General features: G+C 41.7%; 1 protein-coding gene across 1 annotated transcript in view; it reads right to left on the reverse strand.

The window, feature by feature from the left end:
• The window catches only part of PHEX (phosphate regulating endopeptidase X-linked), a 204,726-nt gene that overhangs the window by 66,484 nt on the left and 119,241 nt on the right, over positions 1-19,001 (reverse strand). The window contains exon 13 of the mRNA XM_027096110.1: positions 5,714-5,791. Coding sequence (XP_026951911.1) covers positions 5,714-5,791 — 78 coding nt within the window. The remainder of the gene's footprint in view (positions 1-5,713; positions 5,792-19,001) is intronic.

Below are 19,001 nucleotides of genomic sequence, written 5' to 3' on the forward strand. Positions count from 1 at the left end.
GGCTATGGAAGACAAGGACAAAACAATATGTTAGCTGTAAAGGTCAGTATACAAAATTATATATAAGCATCAATTACAGCTATACAAAAATAGATAAAATAATACACTAAAACAGAAGTACATACTATTATGTTCAAGTACCAACATTCAGGGACTTTTTCATTCCTTTTCTCTATTTTTCAAATTTTCCACCATGTGATACTGCTTCGATAATTTCAAATATTTCAATAGGGCCTTGAGTGAGAAAAAACTATGAAACCTAGCAACCATCGGGGAAGTTCTGCTTGTTGTAGAGACAGCAACAAGAATGAATGTGCATGAATATTTTAGAACCACTTGTAATCTTCAAAAAAAAAATGTTTAAACTGTGAAAGCGACAATAATTGGCTCAGAAGTCTCTTGTCCTTTCAGTTACTGGTGAAAATCTAGGTCAAGTTGATAATGACTTTCAATCAATTCCACCTCCTGACTTTTCAATTGAGTGACCTTTGGGGAATTAATTGGGGCTCCCGTGTCATTTAGCTGTCCAGATCATAAAATTTAGGGGAATCTGACGTTCTCTTTGTGGAAATCCTATCCTAGATGCCTAGCACAAACACAACAGACTAAATGGAAGAATAAAGCTATTACCCTCCCCAAAGGTGAGGAACACATAATAAGGGCAGAACAAGGAAATGTGTTCAGCTTCTCTGTAGAACCAGTAAATACAACTTGATAAGATACTACATAAGCCAATAGGAAGTATAGATTCTAGAACACTTTTTAAGCTAAATCCATTTAAACATACTCAGTGATATATCCAAATACCTCTAAGAAAGATTTTATTTTAGGCACCCAAAGAACTCTGAATACTTAATGTAATCCAGATTTTAGAATTATGCTTTCCCTTATTTAAATAGCAAAGTCGGACTTCCCTGGTGGCACGGTGGTTGGGAGTCTGCCTGCCAGTGCGGGGGGCGGGGGGGTTCCGGGCCTGGTCCGGGAGGATCTCACGTGCGGAGATCCTCACGCGCGGAGATCCTCACGCGCGGAGGGGCTGAGCCCATGCGCGGCAACTACTGAGCCTGCGCTCTAGAGCCCGTGAGCCACAGCTACTGAAGGCCGCTCGCCTGGAGCTCGTGCTCCTTAACAAGTGATGCTGCCACGGCGAGAGGCCCACGCACCTCTATGAACAGCCGCTGGCTACAACTGGAGGGGGGTCCTCGCGCAGCAGCGAAGACCCAACGCAGCCGAAAATTTTTTAAAAAAGTATTTAAATAAAATAAACATATAAATAGCAAAGTAATACACAAGATTGCTGTGTTTAGATGGCTTCGCCGTACGTAGTATGTAGTATACATATATACACACCTACATACGGGGTGGTGTTCAAAATGTTTAACAACCTAAGTACACAGAACACTGTGGAAGATACAGTTCCCACAGGCATTCACATAAGGGTGACTCTGAGGGAGCACCAACTAGCACACCAACCAGGAACCAGATGAAACCAGATGCCCTGCTGCCACCACCGGGGGTAAGGGGAGGTCTTGGTCTGCTGCGGCCAGTGGAACACAAAGATGGGACTTCGTGTCCCATCTCCGTGTGCGGGAGTTACGGAGGACTGGCTAGAAGGCCAGTGGGCACCAGTGCACCTCCCTCCAGTGCCCACTCTTGCTCTCCATGGTCATGGGGGGTCAGAGATCACTTGAGAGAGCTGGCGGCAATGCTTCATTTTGTTTTTTTACCAAGTAGTACAGAATTATTTCAATATTTTAACAACTAGTTTTTCTGGAGCATTCCACCTAAATATCACCTCACTCTTGCATAGTGGCAGCAGCACTCTCTGTCATTTATGCACACAAAAAACATATACACACATAAACACACAAGTGTTCCACTAGCAAGAGCAGACCAAGACCCGCCCCAAAGAATATTATGGGGGTTCACATATTATATACATATCTCCATGCGCATATTTATGTTGATGTATGTATCACTCACCAGAAACATGGATCTTTTCTGAAAAATTACCCACATCCAGTTCTCCTAAGTAAATGGAGGCCAGCTGTGATTCTGACTTTAGCTCCTACTGCAATTTTCCATTGGTTTTCACAATGAGTGACGTGCCTAATAGGGTCAAGTATTTACCTACTGTCTCTCAGATACATGCCCACCCTTTCACTCCGTTCTATAATATAATGCTAGGCTGTGAATCTGAAAACCATGTTTCCCAGGCTCCACTGCAGTCGGCTTCCTGCCAATAGGAGGCACCGGCGGAAATCCGCAGGTGGCGGGGGGGAAAGGATGCTGTGTTTTTTCTCTTTCATTCCCTCTCTCTCCTCTTTCTTCTTCCGACTATGACTCTGGAAGAATCTTCAGCCCCTCTTCCACAGGCCCAGCTCTGCTCTGGAGTGGCAGTTCCTCATCTTCTCTCGAAAGCAATGGTACCACCACCTCCTCCCTTTTGTGTCCCTAGACACAGGGGTGGTAACTGCTTCCTAAAAAAGTTATTAATCTCTGGTTTACCTCGCCTTCCTGATTTTTGCCTTCCAACCTATTTCCTGTATTATATCTCCTCTCTTTGAAATACCTGATTGCAGTGTGGTTTTCCTGGCTGATACAGAAATCTTCCCAAAATTGGTATCAACTCACTCTTGCATCCGTCTCCATCAAAGAACAGTGAAGGTACACCTTATAAGGTTTGTCTGAACATGGACTGATGCCTATCTTTTTAGGCTAGCTAACAGGCTTTCCTGCATGCTACTGGGGGCTCACATAAAGGGCACATCCTTTTTCTTGTTCTTTTCAAAGACTACAGAAAGACTGTTGTTCAGCAATATTTTACTGGGTATCTCACTTTACCCTGTCATCCTCAAAAGAGAAAAAAAAATTGTTTTCTAATTCTTTATATCTGCCTCTAAGTTCTTTTCCATTTTCTCCTATCTCCATAAGAGCCCAACTTGAGTTTTCAGCCTTTCCCTTGACCTTCATCTAATCCATTCTCCAATCTCTATCCTCTTTCCTTTTGTGTGTGTACCTGATGAATCACACCTTCACTTGCATCAAATAAAGTAAGCTGTTTTTCATTTGTAACAGCCTGTCATGCTCAGAGTTTGTATTACCAGAAATTTCTCATAAGCCCAACAGTAGTCCTTATCTACATATTCCTCAAGACTGAAAACACAGTCCCATTGTGTATCAGCAGTACTTTAGTCCTTTTGCTATTAACCTCGGTGACACTATTACTATCACATCAAGCATCCTTTACCTATTTTCCGGTTGGGTTTTATTCGTTTTCTCTATCAGTTTCTGATCATGAATGTATTTTTACTTCATGTATTTGGATTTTTTTCACTGTCTTTTTTAAACTGTTAGAAACTCTTGGGTGTAATTGTGTCTGCTTTGGCAATGAGTTGGGTGAAAGCCGTTTCTTCACAAAAGTACTTAAAAATTTTGGTATATAATGGCTTCAGTTCAGGCCCTGGAGACATGAGGAAATACACCTAACACTGCATCCTGTTTGGCGTCTGGTTTCTTTTCACAAAAGATACTACATTTATTGAATCATTAAATTTGGGGCATTCACTTTAAACAGCAGCAGACTGCCAACAAAACTTGATCAACTAAACACCATGAGTGAGCCCTGAATGCTATCTTATTTGATTAAGGCCTGAGACTGTTCCATCTGTATAGCCTCTTAAATCAATTTCAGGCACATGGATACTGTATGTGTTAATTCGTAATGACCTTTCCAAACCAAAATAATTTACTATCATGGGTGAAAAATTGAAGAAGCCATAACTAACACTTAACAGTGTGCTTACTCTGTGCCAGGGTCAGTTCTACATACTTTAAATATGTTAACTTATCTGATCCTCATAGCAGCCCTATAAGGGAGGGATTGTTACTATCTCCATTTTGATATGAAGAAACTGAGGCACAGAGAGGTGGCATAACCTACCCTAGGTTGCACAGCTAGGAAATGGCAGAATGGGGATTTAATTCCAGACACTTTGATTCCAGGGTCCATGTTCATAACCACTACACCAAACTGCCTCTCAAATTCTCACCCGCATTCTTCAAGTATCTGCCAATCACATGTAATTATCCAGGTTCTACCGTTGAGGTACTTTGTGCCCTGGTGATGCCCTTCTTAGCAGCAATAGTTCTCATACCGATAAACAAAGTTATAGCTATCATTTATGGGGAGATGACTTATGTGCCACACATTATGCTAGGTGCTTTTACAGTTATATAATCTCATTTAATCTTCTCAAAAATACTAAGACTTGGTTATTATTATCTCCAGTATCCAGATAATCAAAGTGATGCTAACTGAGGTTAAATAACCTGCAGAAGATCAAACAACTAGCAAGTGGAAGAGACAGAATCACTTCTTCGTCACTTAACAGTATGACCTCCCTTCTCTTCCTCACCCCATCCCAACCAGCTCTGGGAAAGCAGTTCCCAGCCACTCTTCAACTCACTCCTCTGTTCCTCCAGCAGAGCTGCCTGACAAGAACCCTGCAAAACCCCTTCTCTGATTACAAGTAGAGCTTCCTGGGCCCAGATTTCAGTCCCGGCTCTGACGCTTGGCATGGCACTGAGGAAATCACCCAACTTCTTTGAGTCTCTATGTCCTTTTCCGCAGATGGGGATAAACACCATCTATTTCACAGGATCAGTGTGGGGCTTAAAAGATAATGTACATGAATGTGACAAATGTGTCAGTATCTTTAATTATCATGCTAATAGTGAGATTTTTCAGGATCAAAACAATGTATAATGGGCTGTGTGAGCTTTGGGATACTGTGAAGCACAATTATTTTCCTCCACAGTAACTGGATCAATACTTTGGAAGGCTATATCTTGGAGCCCAACTGAGAAACTTTCTAATTAATGCTTTCGCTCACTTTTGAATAATCTTATAAAATTCCAATGTTCATCTATAAAGCTAGGATTGCTTACAGATATGCAACTTATTAAATCACAGTTTCAGGAAAGAGCTATACCTCAGAACCACTGTTATTTAAATGAATTCAAAAAAAACTACTTTTTCAAGAAAATCTAGTGAATGATAAAAACAGGGGTTTTTGTGAGGAAGAAAAGTTCTTTACCAGAACTATCTGTAGGAAGGAAAATAACAGTGGTTATGATTAGAAAGGCCTGTAATGAATGCGTCTACTGGAAAATATATGTCCCAAAATACTGGAATAAAAAAGAATGACTATTCCTCCATCAGTAACTTACTGCAAATATACAATCCAACTCACAATAAATTATAGAGTCATATGTATATGCACTTAGTTTGTCAAAACACTCATAAAGTTTAATGAAGTTAACTTCCAACAGGCAAGATTTAATATGAATGAAGCACATAGAGATTGTTTAACAACAAACATCATACATTCACCATTAGAACATGCTCGCTAATTGTAAAATACTCAATTTGCTTAATTCTTTCCTTTATGATCAGTGTAGACCAAATCCAAGTCCATTTGCTTTATGGTACCCACTCAGCTACACATTCTTTCTGACACTTCCTTTATTTTGAATCTGCTCTAAATCTTGTGATATGCCTGGCATAATGAGGCTGATATCTAGCCAAGGAATGAATCAAAAGTTGGTGCTTTTTGGCACCACCAGATTTAACTGCCTGGACTTGGGTTAGCTGAAAGGCCGAGGCCAGTAAAACTTGCCCGAAAAAAAATACAGTAAATTTAGCACTTACTGCCTTGAGGTCTTCATTAACATGAGTATCATTCATTATAAATTCAGGATAGCCAACTTTTGCCAAAACAGCCCTTGCCTATAAAAAGGAAAAAGAAAAATGATGTCAGAGTTTCAGCACTTAAGTCATTAATAATCAAAGGACAGAGGAATGCAGCCTTCATCTGAAAACTCTGTTTACTGAACATCTACTATATGTAACCGACTGTGAAGGGCAAAAAAGAAAAAAAAAAATCTAAGTTAGTCCCTGCCCTCAGCATACTAAAAGCACAGTGAATGTAGCAAATAAGTATATAATACAAGATAAATAAAGGTTCAGATATAGACAATATTGCCTATAAATAATTTTATTTATAGACAATATTGTTATCAAAGTCCATAGCAGAGATTATTTCCTCATGGGGAAAATGCTTAATGGAGAAGGTGACCAAACTGAGTCTTAGAGAATGGATGGGATTTCAAAATGCAGAGCTGAGAAGAAGGACAGACATTCCAGGAGAGCAAACAGCAGGGGCAAAGTCAGGGAGACGAAAAACAAAGAGCACGTCAGAGAGATGGTGAGTAGTTTCCCGTAGCTAGAGAAGAAAGCACAAGGGGTGGACACAGAAAACAATGCAAGAAAGCCAGCTTTGGCTACATCACAGGGATTCCTGAATGCCATGCGAAGAGTCTATGTTTTGTTTTACAAACAAGAGAGAACTAAATATTTTTAGCAGAAATAAAATGAGATGAGTCACCCTCCAGCAAAATTATCTGTGCAACTCCGTGAATGATGGCCAGGATGCTGGAAAAATTGGAGGTAGGGAGTCCAGACTAATTTAAGATGCATCACAACCATCCTTTTGATAGACATACTACTTACTCCCTGTTTTACAGTTTATAGGGAATGGATAAAGGAAAAATAGGCACGTACAAGGAGCCTCCACAGCAGGGACTGGCAAACTATGGCCTATGAGCCAAATCTACTCTCTGCCCCGGCTGGCCAGCCCAAATCTGCTTCTATAAATAAAGTTTCATTGGAAAACAGCCACGCCCACTCATTTACATGTAATCTATGGCTGCTTTTGCACTACAACGGCAGAGTTAAATAGTTGGGACAGAAACCCTTCGACTCACAAAACCTCAAATATTTACTCTCTAGCACTTTAAAGAAAAAGTTTGCCAACGCTTGCTCTCAAGAAACTTTGTCTCTCTCCTCTCCCCAGATACAGGGTTTCACAAAAACAAAAGAACAGCTTACTCAAAGAGTAAGTACAGTGTCAGGCCTCTGCCCAGATCCCCTGGGATCCCTTTTATCACCTCAGCATATCCCTCCCCAGCATCTAAGTTCTTTTTCCTTTCTAATGGCCAGCACCTGAGACTGAAGGCCTGCCCTAGGGCTACTAGGACACCTTGCCTGCACTCAAAACAGTTTCCTCCTGGGAGTTTATCTGCCGTGGGCCCGCTTCTCCGCTGCCATCCCAGCAGCCCTCAGCCAATGACTGCCTGTAGCAGGAATACGCAAGTCCAGCTCCTTTGCTTCAATTCAGGACACAGTGTGAGGTATAATTTGCCCTCTGGAGTTCCCCACAGGATCAGGCTATCTGAGACTTCCCCTGAAATGGCACCCTGGTCCATCTCTCACCCTTCCCAGCCTGGCTTCCCTCATTCCCTTGCTGGTTTCTCCTGGGAGCACTTGCTGAATAAATCATAAAACACCTGCACACGAATCCTCATCTCCAGCTCCGCCTCCAGAAGTCCCAACATAAGACACCAGGCAACCCCAAACACATCGGTTTTATTCCAGCAAAGCAAAAACCAGTGACCTTTGTACACTGCTCTTAGCAATGAGTTTTTTCCTTCAGTCCTTTTCAATTTTCCTCACTCAAGAAATAAATAGAATAAGATAGTTTGTTTTCCTTATCTGCCTTGAGATAATTCAGATATTAAGTATCAGCAGAAACTTGAAACTCAAGACTCAGAGAGGATTTTACAAGTGCCGCATGACACAGTCATAATGTTTTGTTTGTTTGTTTGTTTGTTTGTTTGCGGTACGCGGGCCTCTCACTGTTGTGGCCTCTCCCGTTGTGGAGCACAGGCTCCGGACGCGCAGGCTCAGCGGCCATGGCTCACGGGCCCAGCCACTCCGCGGCATGTGGGATCCTCCCGGACCGGGTCACGAACCCGTGTACCCTGCATCAGCAGGCGGACTCTCAACCACTGCGCCACCAGGGAAGCCCCATAATGGGTTTTGCTGTTCCAGAGCCTCAAATATAGCACAGATCAAATTTTGCCTTTAAAACCCTGTGAGTTACACTGAAAGTCTGATATGACCCCGAGAGCGGATAACCAGTGGTTACAACTCGCCCCCAACACCAAACAATACATCATATGTCTACAGGTTACCTCGTTCCAGATTGTTCTGTTACTTCCCTCGTATTTAATTCCTCACTATACTTAGCTCGCCACAAGTCATATACATAATAACTATAACAAAGAGCTCCAGACAGTCTCAAAAAAAAGAAAGAAATACACAAGCTGAGTCATCCACAATTGTTTTCTGAACACTGGTCTTTCCGGAGCATGCTGGTGAATCATGGATTGTTTTTCAAACCTCACGCTCTGGGACCCCCACTGCACTACAGAGCTGCACAGAGTATATTACCTTCTGCACTGTATATGCAGGTCACTGAATCCTTTTTTATTATTTATTTAGCAACACCACGACTTGAAGAGAGCCAGAATGGTGATACAAAGAATCTCTAGTCATCTAAGAACACAAAGGTAAATAATACTAGTAGCAACACTGCCAACATCTGAAAAGAATACTCTTCTTCCCCAAAAATGTGCTGTGTTGTTATGCCTCTATTCAAGCCCAAATGCTCCTTCTGCCAGACAGTCTGTTGTCACTTCCACATCATCCCACCCCACCCCGTTCTACATTCTTCCCTGAGAAGCCTCAGAACTACATCTCCCAAAACCCCATGGGACCTGACTGCAGGTTAGACTCTGTGAATGAGAAGCACTCATAGGAGACTGGAAAAGTAGAGGAGGAGACACTATTTATTCACTCGCTGCTGGTAGCTATGGGCAGGCACATGAGCATCTGCAGACAGCAGATAAAGAGCTTTGCCAGCAGCTTCCAAGCATTCTCCTGAGAAGAGACCTTTCGTGTGCGGGCAGCAGAGACCGTTGGTAGGCTCTGCCCTCCACTCCCCAGCCCTCCTGATGATTGCATAAGCCTCCAAATCCCCATATTAAACATCTTTCTGCTTGACACACTTAGAATGGCACCCATTTTCCTGAATAAACTCTGATATACCCTTTAAAGCAAATAATGATCACATCACTTTTTAATATTTTCAGAATGGAAGAAATGAAGCACCAAAAGCTTGATGGCTTGTGAAGGGAAAAGCATTAGTGAAGCAGGCCTGAAATCAATTACTCCATGGGTTATAAGGACAAGAAGGAAAGGCAAGTTCCACTGCAAACACTGAGAGAACAGTGGGATAAATAAAAAGCAGACTGCATGTTATATCCCGCAAGAAATACTTCCCAGTCTGCTTATGGCTGATCAAAAACTCCAGAGTTTTCCATAACCAGTGCATGCATTTCTATCCCTTATTCACACAGACCTCCAGAAAGGGCTGCACATGACAACTGGACCTTCTTCCTCAATAAAGGAGGCTCAAATGATCTTCACTACCTGTGTGACCCTGAGCAAAGTACTTAACTTTTCTGAAGCAAATACCGCCTATTATATATCCAATATCCACATTCCTTTCCCTTGCTTACTATCAGACCCCAGTTCTTCTCAGGATGACAATGGACCCAACGAAAAACAGCTGCATCACCCAACTTCCTTTGCAGTTACAGTTGGCTACGGGATGAGATTTTGGCCAATGACATATAACCAAAAGTCCTTGTTGCACTCCCAGGAATATGTTTTAAAAGACGAGGCTGTTTTCAGCTGGCATGTGTCCTCTGCCTGCAGTCCACGGTTTCTCAACCTTAGCAATATTGACATTTGGGGCCAGGTAATTCTTACTGTGGGAGCTGTCCTGTAGACTGTAGGATGTTTAGAAGCATCTTTGGTTTCTACATACTAGATGCCACTAGCAACACCACCTCACAACTCGTGACAACCAAAAATGTCTTCAGACATTGCCAAATGTCCCCTAGGGGCAAAATTGCCTGCTGGGTAAGAACCACTGCTTTAGCCTTTCCTCTTCCTCCTTCCTGCAGTACTGATGCAATGGCAGAGATAGGGCAGCCATCTTGTAACCACAGGGTAACAAACAAGAGGAAGAAATTGACATGCTAAAAAGGGTGGAATGAAGAGCTGGGTGCCATCTGGAGCCCACCATATCAGGCATGAACTGCCTCCCTTCCCCCTCTATGACAGGAGGAAAATAAACCCCTATTTGTCTGAGGCATTATATATAATGTTTTCTACTAGCTGTAGCTGAATGTAATCCTAACATGATCTTTTCATCAGATACAGCCTGAGGGGGAAAAAATAGTACCTATACTTCATTGGTTTGTCTGCAAGGATTCACAAAGACATTGCACACAAAGCACTTTTTTATGCCTTGGTCCAGAGTACATGATGAATAAATGTTGGCTGTAGATTATACAGAGAAAGTAGAAATATGACTTCTTCCAAGGATCTGGAGTAACACTGTTCTGTACCTATTTAGAGGGTCTTTTAGGGGAACCCAGGCCAGATTACATCCTTAACCAAATACCTGAACTCCCCTGGGGAATAATGTCACTCTTTTTAGTCACAGGTCAAGTAGTGAGAGAGGAAGGCTGTTGAAGCAACCCTGTGATCAATGGGGAGACAGATGTGCCCATGAGGTGCTTGGAGCATGGAGGAAGATTTCCTGAGCAAAGCCAGACTCTAAGTATGAGCCAGGAGAATCCAGGCTATTCAAATCCCCCCGAAAGTCTGAGGACTCTTCTGAGGGCCACTATTTGCACACCTCAGAAAATGGACACAAGAAACACTATGAAAGCTGATCTTAGCCAAGATCAGAGCAAAGATTGCCTTTAGCATTCACCATCTTGGTTTCTGTTTTCCCTTCCTTTCTCTTGCCTGTATCCATTCCTCCCAGTACCTAGCAGGCCCTGTGTGTTCATACCACTTGCTCTCTGATCATACCCAAAACTGGCCTTTCCTTGGCAATACACTGTGCCCCAAAGTCATCTCCCCCTTCGCTCCTCATCCATCAAAACTGTTATTCCCTCACGGCAGCTAATCTATTAGCTGTCATTGGGGCCTCAAACTAATTTATAAGATGTGAGTGACTAATAGCAATCTAATGTATTAACTCAGGAGAAATATCTGTATTTAAAAGAGTAGTTCATTAACCAAACGGATAAATCAAATTATAAGGGAGGTTTCTGTAGCTGTCAGAACCTTCTTTCTGATACTACTCAAATCAAGCTAATGGCCTATTCCACTTAATCCCCATTGTGTTCCCCACATGGAATACAGTGCCGGGCATATAGCAAGTGATCAATGCTCAATAAATATTGATTCATGTAATGAGTAATTTAGTTGATAAACCCATTCTGATCAATGTCAAGAATAGTATGAGAAAATATAAAAGGTTATAGTCTAACACATGACCAAGAACATCATTCAATGCTGCTCCCGTCAAGGCACATTTCCATATAAACTGATCTTACCAAAAGAGATAAAATGAGGGAAAAAAGAGAGAGACTTTCTGGGAACCTAGGGAACTTTCTGGAAAATGGAGCAATGTTTAAAATCCATTGGGACTGGGGCTTCCCCGGTGGTCCAGTGGTTAAGAATCCACGTTCCAATGCAGGGGACACGGGTTCGATCCCTGGTCAGGGAACTAAGATCCCACATGCTACAAGGCAACTAAGCCTGACAGCCGCACCTACCGAGCCTGTGCACTACAACCAGAGAGCCGACGGGCCTCAACTACAGAGGCAAAGCACTGTGGAGCCCGCAGGCCACAACTAGAGAGAAGCCCACGCACCGCAACAAAAAGATCCCACATGCCACAACTAAGATTCGACCCAGCCAAAAATAATAAATAAATAAATAATAAATAAATAAAATTTGTTTAAAAAATCCATTGGGACTGACTTTTTCTTTTCTTTGCTGTGTTAGGTCTTCACTGCTGCGCACGGGCTTTCTCGAGTTGCGGCAAGCGGGGGCTACTCTTCGTTGCGGTGTGCGGGCTTCTCATTGTGGTGGCTTCTCTTGCCATAGAGCACAGGCTCTAGGCGCCCGGGCTTCAGTAGTTGCAGCACACGGGCTCAGTAGTTGTGGCACGTGGGCCCTAGAGTGCATGGTTTTCAGCAGTTGTGGCGCACAAGTTCAGTAGTCGTGGCTCACGGGCTCTAGAGTGCAGGCTCAGTAGTTGTGACACACAGGCTTCGTTGCTCCACAGCACGTGGGATCTTCCCAGACCAGGTAGCAAACCCATGTCCCCTGCATTGGCAGGCAGATCCTTAACCACTGCACCGCCAGGGAAGTCCTGGGACTGACTCTTGACAGCAACCAAAACTGTATTTTTTAATATAAGCTATTTCAATCAAACAACAAATACTTATTGAGAATGCTGTTGAGGCTCAGGACTCTCCTCAGTGCTAAAGAAATATAAAAATATATAAGACGATCCATGGCCTCACTGTATTTATATTAAAAGACTGAAGAAAAACATTCTATGACAACTTGCCATAATCGCTACTACAAAGTATGAGCAGTATCTTAATTATCTAAACCTCTCTGTTCCTCAGTTTCCTCATCTGTAAAATGTGGATAAAATTACTTCTAATACCAATGCAGTGAAATAGAGAGTTGAAAGAAGTATTTGGATAACAAAGGAATTGGGAAAGGATAACTTGGATTACCTAGATCAGGGGTTAATAACCTTTTTCTGTAAAGGGCCAGATGGTAAATATTTTCAGCTTTGCAGGCCATATGGCCTCTGTCACAACTATTCAACTCTGCATTGTACCTGGGAGAGCAGCCATGGACACCACGTAAATGAATGGCTGTGGCTGTATGCCAATAAAACTTTATTTACAGACACTACTGAGATTTGAATCTCATATCACTTTTATGTAACATGATATATTCCTCTTCTTTTGACTTTTCAAAACAATTTTAAGAGGTAAAATCCTTGCTTAGCTTGGGGGCCATACAAAAACAGGCAGCATGCTAAATATGGCTCAAGAGCCACAGTTTCCTGGGCTGACACATAATTCACTGAGGGTAGGTCGTTCATTGAGTTGCCTCAATTAATGGCACAGGGTCTAGTACACAGTAAGTGCTCAACAGTGCTTGCTAAAGTGATCCACGCTGAACAGGGTGGGGTGTCTGCGTGTGTGTGCATGGCTTAGCTATTAAGTTTTATATTTGTTTTTATTTTGCTCTTTGCTATTACTAACATATACATGCAACAAATCTTAGTCACTTGGGGGTTTATTCCTTGCCCTAAAGTCTTAGGGCTAGAACTTTAAAAATCACAATTAATTTCTGTGGAGACAACAGACAGTTCATGAAGTAAAGATTATTTCTTTGAGAGAGAGAGAAAAACTATCACAAATGAACTAGAAAAACAAGGAACACTGAAAACTTAAAACACAACATGATTTAAACTCTCAAGTCACCCCTCCTTCCCAGAATTTTCCACAACGTACACTACAACTTGATAGCGCTCATGGGAAGAAAAGAACCAAACAGAATTCTGCTTTATTTGGCTGTGAGCACTGAAACAACATGGAATTTTTACACAGATGACCAAACTGATTTAAAGATTGGTTAGCTTGACTGCTTTATCCTAAATTTTCAAAGCCGCTTAATATTAAGCTGATCGGCAGAAATCAAGACAGAAAGCTCATTTGTTTTAATCCCCACTGACCTGGCTATTTAGGAGAGTCAGGAAAATTCTCAAATGTCTTGCATGTACTACATCAAAGGCATCACTTTAAACACTTAATTAAACAGCTTTGTGTTCCCTCTACATAGTTAAGTCGCTTAGCATATTTTTTCTCTTTTATTAATTTAACTAACTTAAGAAAAAAAATGGAACAATTGATGATCAACTGCCCTTTTACAAACAATTTATAGCACAACTTTCTTAACGCTTGCAACAGCTGTGAAAGCGTCAGTCAGGTTTCACCACGCCAAGGTCTCGTTTTCTCTCATGAGTTCTACAATAACTATTAAACATCAATCAAAATTCTGAGCTTTAAGCGTCGGAAGTTCAGGAGACTGTACATGAATTACACTATCCTTCAAAACAGTAGCAATTTCCATAATGCCAAACAAATGATTGACTAGTGTAGATGTCCTGGCTGAAGATATTATCCTAAGCAGAGCTAATGGTATTAATGAAAATTAGGCTGGAGAACAGGCTTTAATATCCTTTGGGGCTTTCTGAATTCCACAAATAATAACAATGCAGTTATCTGACAAATCAAATTTCACCTTCTTGACAAGAATGGCAATGATTTATCATGAGTCTTCAAAAACTTTAATTCTGCAAATTGCTTTCGGGTGTAGTTCACAGGCTCATGCATCATGCTGCGGGGAGAACGCCCCCCATGAATCACAGAGCTTTTTAAGTGCAAGTCATAGTTCTGATTTTGCAAAAGGTGGAAGACAGGAATGCTCACATTTCAAGTCTTCCACCCTTAACCCTGCCTGAATAATGTCCCAGTGTAGCAGACAATCCCCATTTCTCTCCGATATGGACAACATTCTAAGAAGGTATGTTCCAAATTATAAAGCAGCTCCATCCATCCATCGTCTCCCTTGAAAATACCTACGCCAGGACTTCCCTGGTGGTGCAGTGGTTGGGAATCTGCCTGCCAACGCAGGGGACACAGGTTCGAGCCCTGGTCCGGGAGGATCCCACATGCCGCGGAGCAACTAAGCCTGTAAGTTACAACTACTGAGCCTGAACTCTAGAGCCCGCGAGCCACAGCTACTGAAGCCCGCATGCCTAGAGCCCGTGCTCCGCAACAAGAGAAGCCACCACAATGAGAAGCCCACGCACCGCAATGAAGAGTAGCCCCTGCTTGCCACAACTAGAGAAAGCCCACGCGCAGCAACGAAGACCCAATGCAGTCAAAAAATTAATTAATTAATTAAAAAAAATAAAATACCTACTCCATCTATCTTGAAGGTGGGCAGTTTTTCCAGTCCAAAAAAGGAAAGTACTCTGGTACAAGTAAATCATAATTTAGCCACACCGGCACTAAACAGTTTCCTGGTATCACTGTGATAGTCCTCTCACTTGGGTGAGCCCTGTACCCAACAGTTTTTTAAAAAAAGAACATTTGGGTTTTCTTTGAACATAGATGGAGCAGGGAGTAACAGCAGACTTAAGAACCCAAAACCATCCTATGATTAATCCATAAAACAACACGTCTCCCTGATGGTAGGGGCAACATTACCTTAAAAATAGTGGCAACTCTCACGTATCCCCTTTGAAGCTGAACAGGAGAGTGTCAATGTCTTTTTATTACCTTCAATTACATGAGGTAAACTGCTCACAAAGTTTTCGCAAATAGAACAGCTGCTAGACCTGATTAAATGAATATCCTAAGCTTCCAATTAACCAAATCCATTTGTCCAGACATAGCCAAGATGATAAAAACCCAAGAGCCAGAATAATCCTATATTATAGTTAGGCTTTCAGATGAGCCAAAGTTAGTGGTATTTTTCTCTGCCCCACACACAGGGCTCTACGTCATGGGTCAGCAAACAAAAGCCAACAGGCCAAAACAAGCCTACCACATATTTTTGTAAAAAACACTGTGTTTTGGGACATGGTGAAGGGGTCCAAAATATGTCACTGCAGCATAAGAATTATTTTGAGCTGAAGGCATTTGAGAATCAACAGATACAGGTAGAGGCCTTCTCTGCACTCCCCTTATCTGCCTAAAAGCAGGCCTTCCAAAAGAATTCCACTGTCTTAAATCCCTGTTAAGGGAGGCTTCTCATACCAGGGGGAAAGAGTGACTCTTATCACCAGAGATGAGAAGTCAGCGCCAGGATGAGAAATTGCATACACAGACCTTACTAAATCAAACCTTACCTTCCATTAGTTTCCCCCACGTATTTCTCAGTCATATCCCACCATTTATTGTTCCTTGAAATCTGTGTTTAAAATAACCTACAAGGATATACTGCACAGCACAAGGAATATAGCTAATATTTTATAATAACTATAAATGGAGTATACTCTTTAAAATTTGTGAACCACTATGTTGTACACCTGAAAGTTATATAATACTGTGAATCAACTGTACCTCAATAAAAAAATAATAAAGTGTTTTTTAAAAAAACATGTCATATGAGGCCCAAATTCTCACTGCTTCTTTGAGCTACATTTTCTGTGAGCTCCCACCTACCTAATGGAATAAACTTTATCTTTTCTCCTGCTAATCCACCTTCTGTCAGTTTAATTTGCAGACCCCCAAACACTGAACCTCAAAGGGTAGTAGAAGTTTTTCCTCTCCAACAATAGCCATGTTCATTTGTTTATGGATTGTCCATGGCCACTTTCACGCTACAGCTGCAGAGTTGAGTAGTTGCAAGAGAGACCATAGGGCCCCCAAAGCCTAAAATATTTACTATCTGTTTACTATCTGGCTCTTTGCAGAAAAATTATGCCAACACCTCTTCTACATAAGAAGGTCCCAAATTTTTCAAAACTAATAGTAAAGATAGCAAGGGAAAAATAGGGACAAAGGTTAATCTTTTTGGACAGGTTCATCAGATATAAACATGTGATTAAACTTATAATAATGCTTCATGTTTTGTTGAGGTAAATACCTGAATTTTAAAACAGAGCGAGCATACAAATATTAACCAGAAATGGGAATACCATGGAAAAATCAATGCACTTTTTGAGGAAAAGAAAAAATATATACAAATTACTAAAAACCATTTTCAAATGTCAAGATTCAAATGGTTTAGAAATGCACATTGAGCACCTAGTCCCTAACACCTAACATGTTCTCAGATAAACTTTATCAGCCACTTAATCCTCCTCCCAATTGTTAAATTACTTACTTAAACAGGAGGCAAGCTGGAGATTAACTTCAATAACACATCCTGTTCTCTCATCAACAGTCCACCTGAACCGGAATTGTCCTCATTTATTCCATTGAGGTTTACCTCTGACGTGAACGATTCTTTACCAGCCTGAAAAAACTTCAAACTACCTCCCTCATAACACAGGGGAAAGATCAAATAAGATATCTGCTGAATTATTAAATTAGGTAAATGTAAACTGTCACACAGTTTTCCTAAAAGAAGGATGCCATGGGGCCAATGCCCATATATAATGCTTGTTCCTTTGACACTGGACTCTTCTAGTTCAGGGATTCTCAAACCTCTATCCTTGAACCAACAGCATCAGCATCACTTGGGAGCTCGTTAAAATGCAGATTTGTGGATCCATCTTGGACCTACTAAGTCAAATGTGTCCGGGTTGCAACCTAGGAATCTGCATTGCAACAAACCTTACCTTAAGGCAGAGTTTCTCAACCTTGGTCCTACTGACATTTAGGCCAAATTATTCTCATTTGTGGGGGTCTGTCCTGTGCACTGTGGGATGTTTAGCAGCATCCTTGACCTCTACCCACTACATGCCAGTCAACTCTCCCCCGTTCCCAGCTGTGACCAAAAATGTCTCCAGACCTTGCCAAATGTCCCCTGGGGGTACAATATCACCCTGGGTTAAGAACCACTGCTGCAGGGGATTCTCATGCATGCTCAGGTGTGAGACACAATCTGACCTAGACTGTGGTACTTGTCAAGGCATCATTGTATCCATATTACCCATTCCTAAGAAGGGAGCTCATCCAGTCCTTCAGTATTCCTTAGGCATTTCATTAATGGTCACCACTATTATGCCATTAGGAGTATTTTATGGAGAAAACACTATGATCTTCTCTCCCATCAATTTTTTAATGTGCCTCAGGCAACTGCAGTTCAACCTAATTTCTGGTCAATGCCACCTAAATCCCAGGATGATAGAGGCAAAGAATTAACAACTGGAAAGAAAGTGCTTTTCAACTATAAGTCATGATAGAAATATACCCCAAGATCTCAGAGATATTTACATTAAAAGTTCTAATAACTTTTCTCTGAGTAGCTCGGTAAAATATATTTTTAAGTACTTTGAGGCATCTAAAAAGCCACGTTAATACAATTACAGTTCACTGAAAAATTAGCAATTTCAAAGTGCAATCCACTTTGAAAGCTAAAATCAGTCATAGCAGGGTAATATTCTATTTAATTATAAAGATTAATTCGACCTTCATTTATTTGTGCATGTGTTTGGTCTTTTCATTTTTCACACAACACCCGAGATTCAAATACCATCTGGTAGAATTGCCAAACAAGTTTCAGTAGCATCTATTAGAGTTGCAGATTTCATCTCAAAGTGTAATTGATAAAAGAACAAGGGGAGAGGGGGAAAAACGGAGGTAGAAGCAGTAGAGACTCAATTTAATCTCCAAAATATATAGGCAGCTCATGCAGCTCAATATCAAAAAACAAACAACCCAATCCAAAAATGGGCAGAAGACCTAAGTAGGCATTTCTCCAAAGAAGATATACAGATTGCCAACAAACACATGAAAGGATGCTCAACATCACTAATCATTAGAGAAATGCAAATCAATACTACAATGAGGGGCTTCCCTGGTGGCGCAGTAGTTGAGAGTCCGCCTGCCGATGCAGGGGACACGGGTTCATGCCCCGGTCCGGGAAGATCCCACATGCCGCGGAGCGGCTGGGCCCGTGAGCCAAGCGCTGAGCCTGCGCATCCGGAGCCTGTGCTCTGCAACGGGAGAGGCCACAACAGTGAGAGGCCCGCGTACCGCAAAAAATAAACAACAACAACAAAACTACAATGAGGTATCACCCCACACCAGTCAGAATGGTCATCCTCAAAAAATCTACAAACAATAAATTCTGGACAGGGTGTGGAGAAAAGGGAACCCTCTTGCACTGTTGCTGGGAATGTAAATTGATACAGCCACTATGGAGAATAGTATGGAGGCTCCTTAAAAAACTAAAAATAGAACTACCATACGACCCAGCAATCCCACTACTGGGCATATACCCTGAGAAAACCATAATTCAAAAAGAGTCATGTACCACAATGTTCACTGCAGCTCTATTTACAATAGCCAGGACATGGAAGCAACCTAAGTGTCCGACATCAACACATGAATGGATAAAGAAGATGTGGCACATTTATACAATGGAATATTACTCAGCCATAAAAAGAAACAAAATT

The sequence above is a fragment of the Aethalodelphis obliquidens genome, unplaced genomic scaffold, assembly GCF_003676395.1.
Source record: "Aethalodelphis obliquidens isolate GAN/ISIS:26980383/991018 unplaced genomic scaffold, ASM367639v1 scaffold99, whole genome shotgun sequence".
Lineage (NCBI taxonomy): Eukaryota > Metazoa > Chordata > Mammalia > Artiodactyla > Delphinidae > Aethalodelphis > Aethalodelphis obliquidens.